At 46.7% G+C, this 12,289-nt stretch overlaps 1 protein-coding gene and 1 long non-coding RNA gene across 3 annotated transcripts; one reads left to right on the top strand and one right to left on the bottom strand.

Moving 5' to 3' along the window:
* Positions 1 to 229: 229 nt before the first annotated feature.
* On the bottom strand, positions 230 to 7,181 carry LOC112648234 (uncharacterized). Of its 2 annotated transcripts, XR_004817555.2 has the most exons (5): positions 6,849 to 7,181; positions 1,810 to 4,018; positions 1,356 to 1,512; positions 968 to 1,028; positions 230 to 514 (listed from the first exon to the last, which is right to left on the bottom strand). It is a non-coding gene; the product is annotated as an uncharacterized LOC112648234 (long non-coding RNA). The 2 variants fall into 2 exon arrangements; XR_003128843.3 differs by having other exon boundaries at positions 1,356 to 4,018.
* Positions 7,182 to 9,300: 2,119 nt separating this feature from the next.
* LOC112648571 (mitochondrial import inner membrane translocase subunit Tim23) lies at positions 9,301 to 10,434 on the top strand. The gene has a single exon (XM_025430225.3). It carries the CDS (start codon positions 9,421 to 9,423, stop codon positions 10,048 to 10,050), a length of 630 nt encoding a protein of 209 aa, XP_025286010.1. The 5' UTR covers positions 9,301 to 9,420; the 3' UTR covers positions 10,051 to 10,434.
* The last annotated feature ends 1,855 nt before the right edge of the window (positions 10,435 to 12,289 follow it).

Here is a 12,289-nt window from a genome sequence, read left to right as displayed (position 1 = left end):
AAACTATTCTTACCTCTTCATTTAAGGAGGTCCCTTCAGAATTAGTCTTTGTTCACCTCCTTTGAGTTATAAGATCTCCTCAACAATAGAAGTATGTATCATTCCTCTCTAGAATTGGCACTTTTCCCTAATCTTCACCAGCTCTCCCCTAAAATTGGTGCATGTTAGCTAGGTATTATTGACTTGCATCTTCTTTATTTTTTAAGATTTTATTTATTTATTCATGAGATGCAGAGAGAGAGCAGAGACACAGGCAGAGGGAGAAGCAGGGTCCATGCAGGGAGCCGGATATGGGACTCGATCCCGGGATTCTGGGATCATGCCCTGAGCCAAAGGCAGACGCTTAACCACTGAGTCACCCAGGTGCCCAACTCGCATCTTCTGTCTCTCATCTTCTTCTCCCAAGGCGGTGGCCCCCAATTCAGAGGACCTTTCCACTCCTGACCTCCTAGTCCCTGCAGCTGCAGGCGATGGTCTCGTCCATCCTGGCCTGGAGGTTATGCTGAATCTGTTTCTGGAGGAAGAGCAGCATGAACGTTTACCTCTAGAATTCATACTTTCTACCTCTTTTTTTTATTATTTTTATTTATGATAGTCACAGAGAGAGAGAGAGAGAGGCAGAGACACAGGCAGATGGAGAAGCAGGCTCCATGCACCGGGAGCCCGACGCGGGACTCAATCCCGGGTCTCCAGGATCGCGCCCTGGGCCAAAGGCAGGCGCTAAACCACTGCGCCACCCAGGGATCCCCTACTTTCTACCTCTTGGTCTGCTCCTACCACCCATCTCTTTCTCTGTGCTCCTTTTTCAATCTCTGCCTTTTTTCCTCCACTTCCTTTTACGTCTTCCTTGCCTCCTCAAATGCCTACCACTCCGTTTGTTCTAAGCCATTCTCCTGTCCAGTGTGGCTGCTGACTCCATGTGAGTTTCCCTCCTCCATGCAGGATTTCTGGCCCCTTCAAGACTCACCTTCTTCTCCTGGTCCCTGGTATTCAGTGTGTTGACCTTGGACCACAGGCATGGGCACCACCTGAGAGTAGTTCGAGATGCAGAATCTCAGGCCCTACCCAGGCCTACTCAACAGAATGCTAATTACAAGCTCCCAGCTGTTCTATGTTTACATTAAAGAATCAGCAACCCCACCCTAAATCAGAAGACGCATTCCTGACAGCCAGTGCTGGGACTGTCTCTGCCCCATTGTAGTCCCAGCACTGACCACGATGCCTGGCCAATAGTAGATGCTCAGTAAATATTAACTGAATGGGTAGCTAGGTGGGCTTTTCTCTCTGACTTCACATACTGTGTCCTCTACCCAGATGCACCTTGACTCCTCTGTACCCCTTGAACCGCCATTCACCTTGCCTGTCCCCGCTCCTTTTCCTTCTCCTCCTCTGCCACTGGGGACAGGATCAGACAAGCATGCGGGCAAGGAGTTCACTGAAGGCTGATCAGAAACCCCAGGAGAAGGCATCATCAGGCTGTAGGATTGGCTTATCTGAGCCACAGAGAGGAGCCTGCGTAGAAGAGGAAAGGTACCACACTCCTTTGCTCAATGACCAGCAAACCTCAGACAATGAGGGGCCTGAGAAATCACTGGAGACAATCCTTTCAGAGATGACAAATGCTGGTTCCAAGTACACGAGACACGAGCTCCAGTTTGCTTCTGTGTCCACCCTTCTGCTGATTAAGTGTACACGTATGAAATACTAGTAACAGGGGAGGGGAGGGGAGGAAGGAGATCTAAAGAATATCAAGAAATAAATTGTGTCCTCAAGGAGCTTAGAGAAGCCCAGAGCAGAATCTTAAGATACCTCGGTTGTTCCTGGTGCTCCTCTTCTATCAGAGCTCCCCTGCCCTGAGGAGGCCAGGAGCACATGGAACTGCTGCCTCCATTTTACAAGGTTGGAGGGATTGTCCAAGTATGATGACGAAGGGGGATGAAAGAGAGAAAGCCCAGGGATGAGAGCCGACTCCACTGGCAAAGTGGAGAATGAAATGTACAGATAAGGGAGAGGAGAGAGAAAAGAAATAGAACCGAGAGGAAAGAATGGCTTTTGCAGTCATAAAATGTTCACATTATGAACTTTAGTATAAAGTTAAACCCTCTACCTTGTAGTTATTTAGTAAGCAGGTGAGAAACTCCGGCTCTGAGCCTGCAGACTGTTTGTTCAACCACCTCGTAAATGTCAAGGGTGGACGGCTCTGATTAAGTCTACTCTCAGGGGCTCACTTGGCACCATCTATTCTCCTGTTCTTTGCCCAGCAACAGAGCAGATTCTGCAAGGACACACCAGTGGGAGGGCTATTTGCAGAACTCCTCCCAAGTGGGCTTCATTCCTCAGTCAGGGGCAGACAGGGCTGTCCCCATCAAGTGTGAACAGGAGGCAGCCACCCTCACCCCTTATTCAACGGGCACGGACAGATTTTGACAAAACCTACAGAGCCCTGCTGTCCTGTGGAGAAACTTCAGGTGACAGTCACCCTAGCCAGGCCAGGTGGGGCAGCTGCAACTGAAGGCACGTGGCTTGAGCTAGCTCCAAAGCGAGCATGCCAAGCAGGGCAGCGGGGGTTCTGGGTGATTAGCACATGCACTGGGCGACACTCTGATGGGAAGGCATAGAGCCAAAGATCAAGTGACTTTTGCCAGCTGAGATCGTGAATAATCACTGAGAAAAAGCTGATTGCTTAATTACAAGGTGGAATGTAAACATAGAAATAGGAAAGACAACAAACAAGGCTGAGAGGGCAGGAGAAGGCGGGAAGCTGAGGGTCACTAGATTTCCCTCTCCGGGGTTGGCTTGGCCCTTTTCTTTCCAGCCCACTGCTGCCACACACTGAGCCCTCCGCCGTTCCTCCATCACACAGGCAACCTCCAGGCTAATTGGCTCATCTTCCCAGGAGGCCTTGGGACAGAAAAGAGATGTGGGTGGTTGACCTGAAGTCAATAGAACAGAGATGAGAAACTCTAGGAGGATGAGGGCCTTGGTCAGGGTTATAGAGGAGCTTGAATCGTGAACATTTACTAGGAAGTTACTTAACATCATGAATCATCACCTGTGAAATGGGGTAATAGCATAGATTGTCATGAAATTGTTGGAGCAATCAATCCATATGAAAAGTAAAGCCTGTTATTCAATATGTGGAGCATAGTCAAAATTAAGTAATAACTAGCAACATTTTTATAGCTGGGAATTGTTTTAGAGCTTAAACGTTCATCATCTCAAGTGAAGAACGTGTGTGTAATTCTTCTGTGAGAAGTAATCAGAACTGAATGACAATCCCTTCCCAGCCATTTGAGCAGTGATGCCAAAACCTAAGAGCAGAAAAATTACCCAGTGCACTTGTTCAAAATCCAGAGTGCACGACTACCTCTGCCACCCAGCCCTACCCATCTGATTCCATCTGTCTAAGAGATGGAATGTCTTACGGACATGATCTGTTTACGGGCCTGTCTATAGCTTCATCGAGGGAAGCAAAGGTGCCTTGCTCATCTCTGTACCCCCAACTCTTAGCACAGCTCCGGGAACACAGAAGGCACTTAGGCACCTTGCTTGAACATTCAAAGCACCCATTTGCCCTTGAAACTGACCAGCGTCAGGGGGGATTCTTAGCACCAAACTACAATTAGGACCTTAATTTTATAGCTTATCCGGAGGACAAATGCTGAGCTAGAGCATAGTAACAGAAGTACATCCACCAAAAATATTTAGTGCCTTTGTCTGCAGCACCTAAAACAAGCTAGAGAAAGGGTTGGCTCATACTTTCCCAGATGCAGAGTTTATAGAGAAAAATGTAGTAAATCAGAAGGGAACAAGGGGAATGCTTCTAAGCCAAGCAAGTCAAGTAAGGAGGGAAGAAAGGCCACCAAAAAAACATGGAAATGCAGAAGCAGTGTGAATCCCTTTTTCCTCCTCCTTCTGGATCCTGGTTTATGCTCCATCCGGGTTTACGCTTCTGGCCTGCATCCAGCTCTGCCACAACCCAACTTTGTGGCCAGAGGCAACCTCTCATTTGTTCCACCTGTAAATAAGAACAGAACAATGCTTTCCTTCCTCTGAGTAATAAAAAGAAGTCTGGGCTCATCTCTCCGGACTCACCCCTCTTCCCCCTGCCATACACTCTGATTTCAGCCATGCTACCCTATACCCTGTTTCTGAGCTTTCTTATTTGCAATTACTTCTGCCACTACTTCTTTCCTTGGCTACCAAACCACTGCTCATCTTTTAAAACTTAGCTCAAGTATGAACTCTGCCAGAGGCTTCCTTGAATGCTTGGTCTCGTTAGGCTCTCCTTCCCCAAACATAGCTTGCCATAGCATACAGTGTAGGGCCTATCATGCTCTTCTGTATCTGTTACCTAGTCTGTCTCCCCATGTCTCTCCCCAAATCTTGAGTAACAGTTGCCTAATTCAGCTCTGTATTCCCATCCTTTAGCACAATGCCCAACACATTACAGGTGCTTAACATGTGCTCATATAATCAATTAATTGGAAATAAGCCTGTTGGGGAATAAGATTCCTGGTTGTGTAAGGGGTGCAGTGGGAGGCAAGAGTCAGGATGCACCATTGCCCGGCATTGCCATATACTCATGTTTTCACCCCTGGGGAAAGAGGATAGTGAAGTAAATGACCAGAAGCACAAGAAGGATTTCAACAGGCAGTGAGCATAGGATAGCCGTGCTCTGTGGCCCTCATAAGAAAGAAAGTTGGAAAGATGTGGAGAAGTTGGAAGTTTTCCAACTTCCATGGAAAGGTTTTAGAATAGAAATGCACTATCTTTATGCAGCAATAGGCAAAAGTCCATACCAAAACAATAAGGTAAAAAGAAAGCCTCTGCTAAGAACTGTTAAAGGAAGGATTTGGGTCACAGGATCCTGGCAGGGGGTTAACGCAAGATTGTTTCAACTGTAACTGTAAGTGAGCCCTATTGAACTTTCTCGCGGGGGGAAGTGCAAGCAAGAGTGGCCTCTGCCGAGTTAGAAAGCCCTTGGATGCGACATCAGGGAAATGCCGTAGATGCTGAACAGTATTCTTGTTCCCCTTTAATAGTTTCCTGAATATAAATGGCCCTATGAAAACTATAGGTTCTTGAGGAAAGAGTTTGTGTCTTTAAAAAAATGGTAAAAGCCTGTGTCTTTAAATTAATCTGTATCACACACACACACACACACACACAGTCTAAAATGGAGCCAAGCAGCTACACAGGCTGGGCAAACAGTTAGAAGACATTTGAGTCAGTAATGACCCATTCCCCTGGGTTTAGGTGTGACAAGCATTTACAGAGTGCTCACTATGTGCCCAGGTGGGCTCTAACTTTTGTACACTTTATTTCATGTAATCCACACAATTATTTTGTGAGGCTATCATATGGTCATCCTCATCTCACTGATGAGGGAAATTGAGGCACAAATTAGTAAAGAAACTGAGCCATGTTTACCCAGAGAGTAACTGGTAGAGCTGGGACACAAACCCTAGCAGTCTAGCCTCAGAGTTCCTGCCTTTTTTTTCTTTTTAAAGTAACCTCTACACCCAATATGGGGCTCAAATTCACAACCCCAAGATCAAGAGTCTCACGCTCCACTGACTGAACCAGCCAGGCACCCCAGAGTCCCTGCTCTTAACCACTACTTTATGCTAAAGAGGCAAAGCCTGTGTAGGTACTGACTGCTGGTCTGTCCCTGACACCACCAGGTGTTATAGAGTGAATGCTTGTTGTCCCTTAAACTTATATATTGAGGCTGTAACACCCAATGCGACAGGGGGTTTGGAGATAGGGCCTTTGGGGATTGGATTAAATGAGAGTTTGAGTGTGGCCCTAATTCAATCAGACTAGTGTCCTCATAAGAAAAGATAACAGATCACTATATTTGTATCCTTTATTACCCGGCCATCAAAAAAATGAAATCTTATCATTTGCAATGATATGGATGGAACTAGAGGGTATTATGCTAAGTGGAGTAAGTCAATCAGAGAAAGATAATTATACAATCTCCCTCATATGTGGAATTTAAGGGAAAAAAAAAACAGAGGATCATAGGGGAAGGGAGAGAAAAATAAAACAAAATGAAATCAGAGAGGGAGACAAATGATAAGAGACTCTTAATCATAGGAAACAAACTGAGGGTCACTGGAAGGGAGGAGTGGGGGTCCAGGGTAACTGGGTGATAGGCACTAAAGAGGGCTCAGGATTTAATGAGTGGGTGTCATATGCAACTGATGAATCACTGACCTCTACCTCTGAAACTAATATTATATGTTAATTAATTGAATTTAAATATTAAAAAAAAAAAAGAAGAGGTACCAGAGAGCACTCTCTGTGCACATGTGCACAGAGGAAGCGCCATGTGAGGGCACAGTGAGAAGGCAATCCAGGAGGAGAGGCCTCACCACAAATCAACCAACCTGCACTTTGATTTTGAATTTCTGGCCTCCAGACTGTAAAAAAAAAATAAAAAAAAAAAAAGTCTGCTGTTTAAGCCACCTAACCAGGGGTACTTTGCTATGACAGCCTGCACAGACTGATCCAACAGCCATCATCCCTCTGGGCACCAAGCTGGACAGACTCCCGGGTCTTGGAGGTGACCAAGCACCCAGGCTCCAGTGGCAGTCTCCCACAGCTCATCCTCTGTACATCATCAGAACTTCTGTGTCCTATGTCCTACACTAGTGGTATGAAGACCAACTGTGTTTACCGTGGGTGTGTAAGTGGTATGTTGGTGCTCTTGGCATGACCACCTTCAGCCCCCATCACCATCCAGTAAGGCCAGTGAGTGCTGTGGTATCCACCTGGTTGGGTGTTGTAGGAATTAAATGCAATGATTTGTGGATAGCACTTATAACAGTGGTCATTACCTCCTCAGTATTTGCTTGGCAAGGTTGTTAACTCTCCCCCATCCCAGTCGGTAATTGGCAAAGCTGGGATTTGAACCCTGATCTTTCTGCCTTTGAAGACCAAGGCATCTGCTTTTCAAGGTGACAACCAGCTCACGTCACAAACTAATTTGACATCATTCTAGCAGTGACTTCCTTCATCATTCATTGAGCGACAGGATTTTCTTTCCAGGTCTAATCACTTTGGAGGAAAAGAAAAAAGTGTGTAATATATGTGTGTTCCTTAAAATGTTTATATGCATACATTTTTTTCAGCTAAAAATCATGCCCAGGGACCCAGAAAACCAGACTCAGTGAGCTTTTCAGGCTATGACAATAGGGGACAGAGGCTGGTAGGCCTAGAGTTCCTAGTAGCTGTGTGTCTTCATTCCCTGCCCAGATTCTAATTTCCTAAAAGACAGGCAAACAATAGGGAGTACATTTTTAGTGCCAGCCCATGGTATGTGGGGATTCTTGGTAAATATTTGCTGCATTGAGTTGCTCCTAAGGTAAAGGGAGGCAGGTATTGGGATGGGCTGGTGTGGAGCACACAGAGGTCCATATCCCATCTAAAAGCCAACAAACAGGATTGCTCCTTTGTGCATGGCTCCAGCTCACATCTTGGACTTACTGATTAAGCACTCAGCAGAAATAGCTGTGTAAGTGCTGGGATGGGACCAGAATGTTAAGGAGCTATTAAAAATAAGCATGGCCCATGACATCATTGTCTGTTGCGCAGTGAAGTCAGGGAGTTGCAATGGCCAATGGCCAACGGGGAGTCAGGTCACAAAGACAACAGGGGCAAATGAGGCCAGAGCACACACAGCCTGGGAGCAGCACCAGCCTGGATAAATTGAGACCTGGATAACATGGGTCCTACCCCTCCCTATTCCCCAGATCTGCCCCAGGCTTCCATCCCTTGAGGCTGAAGGGAAGCTAGAGTTCTCTTGGACTCATCATTGATCTTCTTTGCTATATTTCCAAGTCTTCCCAGGAGGAGATTTCAACTTAGGATGTCTGTCTGGGCCAGTCCTGGGGGCTGGGAGTGGCCTACTTTGCAAAAGATGTTTGAATTCCCTGGGAAAGTCCTGAAGTCCTACCCTCATCCAGCACCGTGTATGAGGCATCACTGTGGTTAGCCCTTCCCATCATCTCATGGGTGAGGCAGCCTCCTGGATGGCTGGTTCTAAGGCCTCCACACTATCTGTCATGGGCAAAAAGGCCCAGTCCCTGAGTTAAACATCTTACCCCAACTCTCTTCCACCTCCCATATGCCTGGAATATTAATATCCTTCTCTGCTTCCATTCCCCAGGTCTTGGCTGCCAACCTGGCCCATGCCCCTCTCCTTTGCAGAGTCACCACGCTGGACTTTCAGCAGTGTTCTCATTGTTTATCTCCCCCACATCACAACATAGACAAGGATATCCACAGGGTTCAGGATTGACCCTCTTCTCCAAGCTATACTGCTTCCAAAGTAGCCCTATCCACCATCACCTAGAAACTTCAGCCATAATTCAAAAACATGAATCCATTCACATTTTGCTCCTACTTAAAATCCCTCAGTGGCACTTGAGAGCCTGCAGAATGAATGTCACATTTTTTTAGTCAAGCATGTAATACCCTCCAAAATCTGCCCCCAATTCTCCCTCTAGTCACTTTCCCTCCTACAAAGTGCGCCACTGAGCGGAGCTCCCTTCTCTATTCCCAGCATGCTTCCCAGGACACCATGGTCTCTCTCATCCAAGCCTTTGCTCAGGCCAGTCAGCCATCCAAACTGGAGCCTGGGTCGCTGCCCTCACTCTCCCACAACATCCAGGGGTCAATAGGCCCCATGGGCTCAATTTCACGGACACTGTTCCCATGTGTCCCCTTCTTTCTTTCCTCACCTCTGGGCCAGGCGATTATAACTGCCTCCATTCTGAACTCTGACTCATCTTCCTCTTCCACCGGCCCCTTCTTCCTGCCCAGTCCTCAGTTGTCTTTCTACCTACACATCTTACTTTGTTCCTTTCATCCTAGATGCTTCAGTCCCTCCTTGTTGCCTAAGTGCCAGTCTGATCCATGGTGTTCTCCCCATCGGAGGCTGCTGTCTCTGTCTCTCATCAGAGGCTACTGGCAGTCATCATGCTTGCACAATTTTGTACATTCTGTGTGAGAAATCTTCTCTGTGAGAAAAATTCATCTCATCCTTAAATATTAAACTAAAAATTCACTGCTCCTACAAACTCTTGCTAGAGACTCCAACAAGGCACATAGGCGTGTTCACCATACTTGCCTCCTTATGCAGTAATGATCCCCTTGCATCCCTGGGTCCCTGTCACATGTGAACTCCCTAAGGGTGGAGCCTCTTTCTCCTTGGGCCTTATGTGCCCAGGCACCTGGTACTGTGTTCTACTGAATTAGTGGCTCAAAGAAAAGAATATGTCCAGGTCACCGTGTGGAGGAGGAAGGGGTAACCCGGGTCACCCTGCTGTTTCAGGGGAGCAACGGCCGAGCAGACGAACCCGGCCTAAGGCGGTGGTGATAAGCAGACGGGCAGTTTCCTGCGACACCATGGAGAGCGGCGGGGGAAGCGGCAACAAAACCACCGGGGGCTTGGCCGGCTTTTTCGGCGCCGGCGGGGCAAGTTACTCGCACGCGGATTTGGCCGGAGTCCCGCTGACTGGTATGAACCCTCTGTCTCCTTATTTAAATGTGGATCCACGATACCTGGTGCAGGATACTGATGAGTTTATTTTACCCACTGGAGCTAATAAAACCCGGGGCAGATTTGAACTGGCCTTCTTTACCATTGGAGGATGTTGTATGACAGGGGCTGCATTTGGAGCAATGAACGGTCTACGGCTAGGATTGAAGGAAACCCAGAACATGTCCTGGTCCAAACCAAGAAATGTACAGATTTTGAACATGGTGACTAGGCAAGGGGCACTTTGGGCTAATACTCTAGGTTCTCTAGCTTTGCTCTATAGTGCATTTGGTGTCATCATTGAGAAAACACGAGGTGCAGAAGATGACCTTAACACAGTAGCAGCTGGAACCATGACAGGCATGTTGTATAAATGTACAGGTGGTCTACGAGGGGTAGCACGAGGTGGGCTAGCAGGACTAACGCTTACCAGCCTCTATGCACTATATAACAACTGGGAGCACATGAAAGGCTCCTTACTCCAACAGTCACTCTGAAGATTTCGCCAACTTATGAGTGGAGGACACTTTAGTAGTCATCCAGATCAATTTATATGTCAGTCTGGAGTTGCTCTCTCTTCCTACAATTAGTTTGAAAAATCGGAGATTCCAGTTTGCTGTGGTAAAGATCACGTGTGGTTGACCAGGACTGGCATCCTGCTAGCCAGAGTGGAAGCCCAAACTCCTCTGGTGGCTGAGTAATGTGGTTCTTCCCTACCCCCTCTGAACTGAAAAACTACTTAGAGGATTCAGGTCATGATTGTTGTCTATACCGTATCCCCACATTTATTTAATGATCTGAAACTGTAATGTTGCCTTGTATTTCCAATAAAGGGTGAAAATAGAAAAAAAAAAAAAAAAAAAAAAAAAAAAAGAAAAGAATATGTCCCCTGCATTAGCATCATTGCCTCTGCTCAATCACACAGTCCCTGATTTTGAGACCACTTGACTCTTCATTTCATTGAATAAGTGGCTATCTTTGAAGAGATTTAAAAAAAAAAAAAAAAAAAAACCCTCTCAGTTCCAGTCTTCTCCTCATTCAATGACAATCCTTTCTTAGACCCATGAGTGAGCAACAGGAATCAAAAAGACAAACGTGTCACAAAATACAGAGCTCCACGTGAAGGTCTAGAAGGAGGGCTTCCATCCTTTTCATAGTGTGGGAAGCATGGAAAGACAGCAAACTAGCTGCCCACATGACCTTTTAGCTGTTAGGCCTCTCCACCATCAGTCCTGAGCTGAGGAAGAGGAGGGCATCACTGGCTCCCAGGTATGGGCAGAGGCCATATCCCCCCTATTGTATTGGTCAGACATACAGCTCGTGCTCCAATATGCAATTTGTAAGCTCCCCTTTGCAACATCACCACTAGTTTCAAAAGCAGCTAGAAATGCTCACTTTAAGGCCAATGATCTGGGAAACAAACATCTCAGAACCCACTGGCTTTCATTCTGTATGAGATAGTACCCTCGGCAAAGGAGAACACCATTTGCCTTCCAAAGGTGGTAGCCATTTTTCAGATGAGCTCATCCAAGAGAATGGCTATTTTGAATCCAAGACAAAAACGTAAGCTTAGGGGATCCCTGGGTGGCGCAGCGGTTTAGTACCTGCCTTTGGCCCAGGGCGCGATCCTGGAGACCCGGGATCGAGTCCCACATCGGGCTCCCAGTGCATGGAGCCTGCTTCTCCCTCTGCCTGTGTCTCTGCCTCTCTCTCTCTCTCTCTGTGACTATCATAAAAATAAATAAAAATAAATAAAAAAAATTTAAAAAAAAACATAAGCTTATGTCATAGGGACACTCTGAAAGAAGCCTGTTCACCAAATTCCCAGGACCCTAAAGAGCCTACACTACTATGTCTTGTAGGGAAAATCACTGCCTGGGACTCAGGGGTGAGAGCTCATGTTGCAAGCCCATTGCCAGGGACATAGCATGTCAGGTGCCAGAGGCAGGGAGCTGAGTTGCTATCAACTCGAAGTAAATTAATCTGAGTAAACTACGCTTATGGATGGGAAGGCATGTTCCCCTCTACCAGCAGGTTTGCCTCAGGAACACACAAGGCCCAAGAGCAGGAGGAGGTTCATGAGGCCAAATTCCCAGGTGTACATAAAAGTTTTGAACTTCCAGAACATTCTCATAATTGGCAGCAGCAAGGAATCCAAGCAGCAGATGATTCTATGAGCCATAGTGTTAGCCAGGCTGGAATGATGAGGAATAGGGTTAACAGGGAAGGGACTGGAAGATGCAGAAAATGCCCCCAAACCTAGGAAAGAGCTGCTGAGTAGTAGGGAGAGGGTTACTTATTTAAATCCCACAGCTTTCTAAGGACAGCATGATGGGCTAAATGAAAGCTCTAGTTTTGCTGAACATCTGATGGATATGGATAAACCCCGGGGGATGGGTGGGGAGGTGGCTGGGCTTCCTTCTCTAGCACCTTCTCTCTGGCACTGCATAAACAGAGCAATGAACAGTTCAAGGTCCAGGGGTTCAATCTGAAGTGAGGGGTGAGGAAGGATGCTATGTAGAGGCACACAAGCTTTAAAAACAGCCTTAGGAGCAGATGGCCAACAAGCTTTCAGAACAGAAATATCTAGTGTTTAATTTGAAGATGTGGATTGCTACAGTGTAAATAACCACCTTCATATTCCCCTTCCAAATTGATACCAAAGTCTGCTTTATGCTCAAAGATCATGAATCAAAGAAAACAGACACATTTCCAAGCTGGGTCAATGTAGGGCAA

The sequence above is a fragment of the Canis lupus genome, chromosome 7 (genome assembly GCF_003254725.2).
Source record: "Canis lupus dingo isolate Sandy chromosome 7, ASM325472v2, whole genome shotgun sequence".
NCBI lineage: Eukaryota > Metazoa > Chordata > Mammalia > Carnivora > Canidae > Canis > Canis lupus.
The sequence above is the reverse complement of the archived record's forward strand: the minus strand, read 5'-3'. Positions and strand labels throughout refer to the sequence as shown.